The sequence below is a fragment of the Phaethon lepturus genome, unplaced genomic scaffold (assembly GCF_000687285.1).
Source record: "Phaethon lepturus isolate BGI_N335 unplaced genomic scaffold, ASM68728v1 scaffold23790, whole genome shotgun sequence".
NCBI lineage: Eukaryota > Metazoa > Chordata > Aves > Phaethontiformes > Phaethontidae > Phaethon > Phaethon lepturus.
In genome coordinates, this window is record NW_010511526.1 from 3,371 (window position 1) to 8,455 (window position 5,085).

Below are 5,085 nucleotides of genomic sequence, written 5' to 3' on the forward strand. Positions count from 1 at the left end.
AGGCAGCTGGCTGGGAGGAGGCACAGGGTGCCCTGGGCGCCTGCCCACCTTCCCTGCCCGCTGCCCTCACCTGGGGTCTGGAAGTTGAGCGCTACCAGCTGACTGCCGCAGATCCACATGGGCAGGGGGTCGTAGTTGGAGGAGTCGAGGCGCTGGCCCTTGGGGTAGATGCGAGAGAGCTGCAGGCGGTTGTACTGCAGGAACTTCTTGCCTTTGATCTTGTTGACGTACTTTTCTGCCTTGGTCTCGGGGAAGGAGGACATGTCGCGGTAACAGGCCCTCTCTGTGCCGATCTCTGGGAGGAGACAGCACAATGTAAGCCAGGAGCACATTGCCTTTCCAGACACATCAACCACCCTGGGCCCCTTCCTAATACCATCCTCTCCTCCCTTTGCTCAGCCACCATCAGGTTGTACAGATCCTGCTCTGCCCTGGTGGGCGTTTGCTGGGTGCCCAACCCCAATGGCTGAAAGCATCGCGGAACCTCTCTTGGTGATCGGGTGTGATGCGCCCCAGCCTCACTCCCTCAGCAGCTGCTCTGGATGGTGACAGATCCCAGCAGCAGAGGGATGGATGAAGGGAACTTCCACCCTCTGGAGAAGGACATTTCCAGAGCTCCAATGTAAACTGGTTCCAGTTTGCTTTGGACACCTGCCCTCTGCTGAGATCTAGCCCAAACAGCACCTCAGGGCACACCGCGGGGTCTGTAACGCCACGGTGACTGCCCGCGGTGGCCACCAGACCAGCAGATGCTCACTCTCTTCATCGAAGGGCACAGGTCGGCAGTAGACCACCAGCTCCGAAAGCTCCAGGGCTATCTTCTTCCTCCTCTCCATCATCTTCCCTTCAGAGAGCTGCCAAGAGAGGGAGAGAGAGGTGTCAGGGCCAGGTGGGAGCAGCAGCATTGGATAACCCAGCTCACCAACTGCAGTCAACAGCAGTGCTGGCCACAGACCCTTGTGCTGGGTCTGCATGGGGGGACACCACAAAAGCACCTATAGGAAGGGCCCTTGGTGGGTCCTACCTCCTGCCTGGAGCAGGACTGGCACCGGTACCGGTGCAAGGCAGCTGTGGCCTTGTAGCTGGGCCTTGCCACCCTCCACAAATGGAGATCCCCCACCTCCCGAGGTCCTCCCGATGGACCAATCTTCCCAGATGTCCAGCCTGAACCTCTCAAGCCACAATGTGTGGCCACCACCCCTTGCTACACTGTCAAAGATTACTCTGGCTTTGTAACTGCTCTGCCAGTCATCGCAGGCTGCCACCTCACCACCACCTCCACCAGCCTCCACCTGCTCCTCATCTCCTGGAAAATCCAGGACTTGGCAGGGAGATGTGTCCCCTGGGCTCTCCAGACTCACCCGTGCGTCAGCCGTCTGGGCTGCCTCCCGGATCTTCTTCACCCAGTCCAGCAAGTCCTCATGCGTATCGGCTGCCACATCAAGGGACAAGCGTGACACCGAGGCCATGCTAATGGAGAACACGAAGAGGCGGTTGTTCTTCCCCTCGGGGCGGATGGCTGTGTGGGGAGAGGGAGCAGAGGGCAAGGTCACAAGCAGACGCTGAGCCAAGGCCTTCAGACCACAGAGGGAGGAAGGGAGAAGACAGACACGGATGGACTCTCATGGCTGCCCCGGGACTCTTGTAATGCCCTCTTCCTCCCATTCCTGCATTTTCTTCACTCCGGACCCTGAAGTGCCCAGGTGGGAACAGCCACCTGGAGCACAATGTCCTCTGGGCTCTGGGGAGCCGAGGGACAGCAGAGAGCTGCAGCCTGGACCCAGCTCGGCCAGTGCCCTGGAGCCCCAGGGCCCGCGGCAGTCTGGTAGGGAGGGTGGGCGCCACGTATGCGAGGGAGGACAAATCCTCACAGATAAGGAGGAGCCTACAAAATCGGTCCGAGCTCCCTTGCCCATGGGGCAGCTGCCCCCTGAGAGCAGGCTCAAGGCGTGCTGGAGCGGCTCCTTGGCAGGACCCCCGGTGGCACTCGGCTGTACTCCAGCTGCAGGGACACGCCTGACCCCAAACCCCGAGGCACCCTCTGTGCTGGGAGCAGCAGCAGAGTGTGTCACCACACGGCAAGCACACACTGTAGACACACACTCTCTCACGGCAGGCACAGGGGTGCCTAGAGACAGATGGAGACCAAAGCCCTTTGTCCCAAAAGACCTGCCAACAGCTGTAACACCCCCACTCCTCCACCCCTCCTTGGCACTCACCGATCTGGCAGGAGGGCACGTCCAGGACACCTCCGAGCAGGTCTCCCAGGGGGCTGTTCTCATCCAGCTGCTGCTGGGAATGAAGCACAGGCAGGATGGTGCTGGGCACAGTGCTGGGCACGGCGCTGGGCAGCGTGGCCGAGCGCAGGGGCTGCGCACTCGCACTCCTCCCCACCACCCCTCCTTGCTCCGCTCAGGCACAAGCTCACCTCTCGCTCCGGCTCCAGGCTGTTGGGACCAGTAATTTCCTCTACATAGTTGGAAGGGAACCACAGCTGCTTCTTGCCGCCATAATCTCCTCTCCACCTAGAAGAGAGGGAAGGGGCAGAGTCAGCACCCATCCTGGGATCCCAGAGCATCCTGACTGGGGGTCACAGGCAACAGGCAGCTCTTCCATCATCTGCTTTTGGGGTCACGAGGCTTTGAGGCTGTGCAGCTTGTGGGCAATCCTCAAACAGACCCAGCCCTAGAGGGAGCACACCTTTGTACAGATGGTGACACCAAGGTTTGACTGGGGGAAAAAGGAGGCTCAGGACCAACTCACCAGCCTCCTTCCTGTTTCTCCACATTCTGGATGATGGCATTTTTGGTGAAGGTGAGCTCGTCCTCCCGCTGTGCCTTGTAGTCGAACAGGGCTTTGACTGCGCACTGCAATGAGGAAGGGTCCCGTGAGGCCAGGCAGTGGGTGGTCACATGGACAACAAGCCCACGGGATGAGACGTCACCTCCCACTGCAGACGTGTTTGCTGGGGGGGCTGTGAGGCACGTCATGTGCAGGCAGCATACAACCCCGCTGTCAGAGGCTGCCAGACCCCAGTGACCCCTGCAGAACAAATCAAGGCCCCCATTTATGCCACACCAGAGGTCACAAGTCTGGTATGGCCCCGCACCGGCACTTTTCTTGGGGCTGGAGCCACTGATGGGTTTAGTCTGGAGAGTTCAGAACAAGAGCAGCCCAGCCTGGGAACCTGCGGGCTCAGCCTAGAGCACGTCTTCCTGCATGGTCTAGAAATGAGTGTGCAAAATAATACAGCTCTTGGAAAATAAAGAGACACTTGCTAAACCCTCAGGCCCTGCAGGTTGTTTCACGCCAAGCAGAGAGAACGTACCTTGAAGGTGGGCATGGGATTGGCTTCCACGTAGAACCCGGGGTGGCGTCCCTCGTAAAGGGCTCCGTAGTCTGGCTCCTGTCGAAGCAAAGGGCCAGTGGTGACAACTGTGTCTCTGCAGGAGAACAGGTCCCCTCCCTTGGGGGTGGTAGGGAGAACACCCCAGGGAAGGCACAAGACCAAAGATGCTGTGCACACAGCAAACAGATGCCCAAGCCCACACGCCCTGCTGACCTGGGTCAGAGGGGCAGCAATAAATCTCACCCAAGCCAATAAGGGTTTCCAACAGGGCATGAAGCCCCAAGAGGTGTGGACTGCGAAGCACAAAGCTGTGGACTGTGAAGCACAGAGCTGACACACAACACCACTCCAAGGCACCAGCTCAAAACAGACCCGTTCATCACCCTTTGGCTTAGCTCTTCCAACAGCCACCCATACTCACTGCTGTCCCTATCTTCTCCAGCGTCTCCTCATTGATGGGGTACCTCAGCTTCATCTTGCGGTACAGTGGGTGCTTTTCATAGTAGCTGATCAAGTCCACGAGGCTCTCGAACTCGGAGTTGCCAAGCAGCACGGTCTGGCCCTCCTGCTGCACTCGGCAGTGTTTGATCTTCCCTTCCGCCCTGGCAGGTGGAAAGATAGAGAAGCCACTTGGCACCTGGCAAGAGAGGGTCTCTGCCAAAATAAAGACACCCAAGCAAAAGGTGCTCCCAGGCTGGCTGCTGAGCACAGCATCTCCCATCAGGAGACGGGAGGACGAGCGGGGTCCCAAAGGCTCTCAAGGGGCTGTAGGGCTTATCCAGGGTCATCCAGGAGCGGCAAGAGCTCTGGGAGGGCTCACATCAGGCTCATGGCCCCTCTCCTGCTCTTTCACAGACCACCACCCCTCTCCCAGGGACGCACCGGAAGGAGATGGCGTAGGAGCTGGGCTCGCTCCTCTTGCGCACCAGGAAGGCTCCGTCACGTGGCACCCTCATCAGCATGTGCTCGGCTTGGGCCCGGGTGAGGTTGGCGTGGTACCACCTTTCAGGAAAGACACATCACTGTGCACGGGTCTGTACATCCAGCTCGTCCCACACCTCTGCCATGCCACACGGTTTCCCCTCCAGCCCACAAAAGGCTGCCTGAATCCTCAAAAGGAGGACAGGGAGCAGAGATCATCAGATGTGTAACACTGCAACAGGGCTGTCTTCTCCTTGCTGTGGGACAGTCAGGAACAGAGCCGTTTGGTGACAGGCAGCATGGGCGAGGGCATCCCAACCAAGCCCAGTACCTCCTTTCTTTCCACTGAGCTCTCAAGACAACCAGCTGCATCAACAACGAAGCTGGCCAGCCCAGCTGCTCCGACAGAGAGCCCCATGGGGAGCAAGTGGGGACCAGAGAGCCCCAGCAGAAGGAATGACTGCGGAGAGTTTCCCATGGGGTCCCAGTTGCCCAGTGGACATGACCCACTCTCCCCAAACACACACTCACTCTTTGCTCTCATGGGCATTGGTCTGCGGCACTGGCTCTGTCAGCCTCATCTCAAACTCATTACACCTCAGCGGCACCTCCTGGTAGTGGGTGATGAGGTCGTAGAGGCTGTCGAACACCAGGTTGTCCGTCAGGAAGAACTGGGGGCTGCCGGCATCCTGCCGTGAGTGGATGCGGCAGTGCTGCACTTTCCCGTTGCGCCTGTGGAAGAGGGAGGGGGTAAACCAGGGTTGTCTGTGTAGATTTTGCATCTGCCTCGGGCACAGCTCCAGCCTGGACATGGC

At 59.2% G+C, this 5,085-nt stretch overlaps 1 protein-coding gene across 1 annotated transcript in view; it reads right to left on the reverse strand.

The window, feature by feature from the left end:
- LOC104618654 (1-phosphatidylinositol 4,5-bisphosphate phosphodiesterase gamma-1) overlaps positions 1–5,085 on the reverse strand; it is a gene marked incomplete at its 3' end in the record, with an annotated part of 25,064 nt that overhangs the window by 3,168 nt on the left and 16,811 nt on the right. The window contains exons 17-26 of the mRNA XM_010284302.1: positions 4,802–5,002; positions 4,232–4,351; positions 3,771–3,951; positions 3,329–3,406; positions 2,764–2,867; positions 2,429–2,525; positions 2,220–2,289; positions 1,362–1,519; positions 758–854; positions 71–295 (exon numbers count right to left, since the gene is read on the reverse strand). Of these exons, the coding sequence (XP_010282604.1) occupies positions 71–295; positions 758–854; positions 1,362–1,519; positions 2,220–2,289; positions 2,429–2,525; positions 2,764–2,867; positions 3,329–3,406; positions 3,771–3,951; positions 4,232–4,351; positions 4,802–5,002 (1,331 nt within the window). The remainder of the gene's footprint in view (positions 1–70; positions 296–757; positions 855–1,361; positions 1,520–2,219; positions 2,290–2,428; positions 2,526–2,763; positions 2,868–3,328; positions 3,407–3,770; positions 3,952–4,231; positions 4,352–4,801; positions 5,003–5,085) is intronic.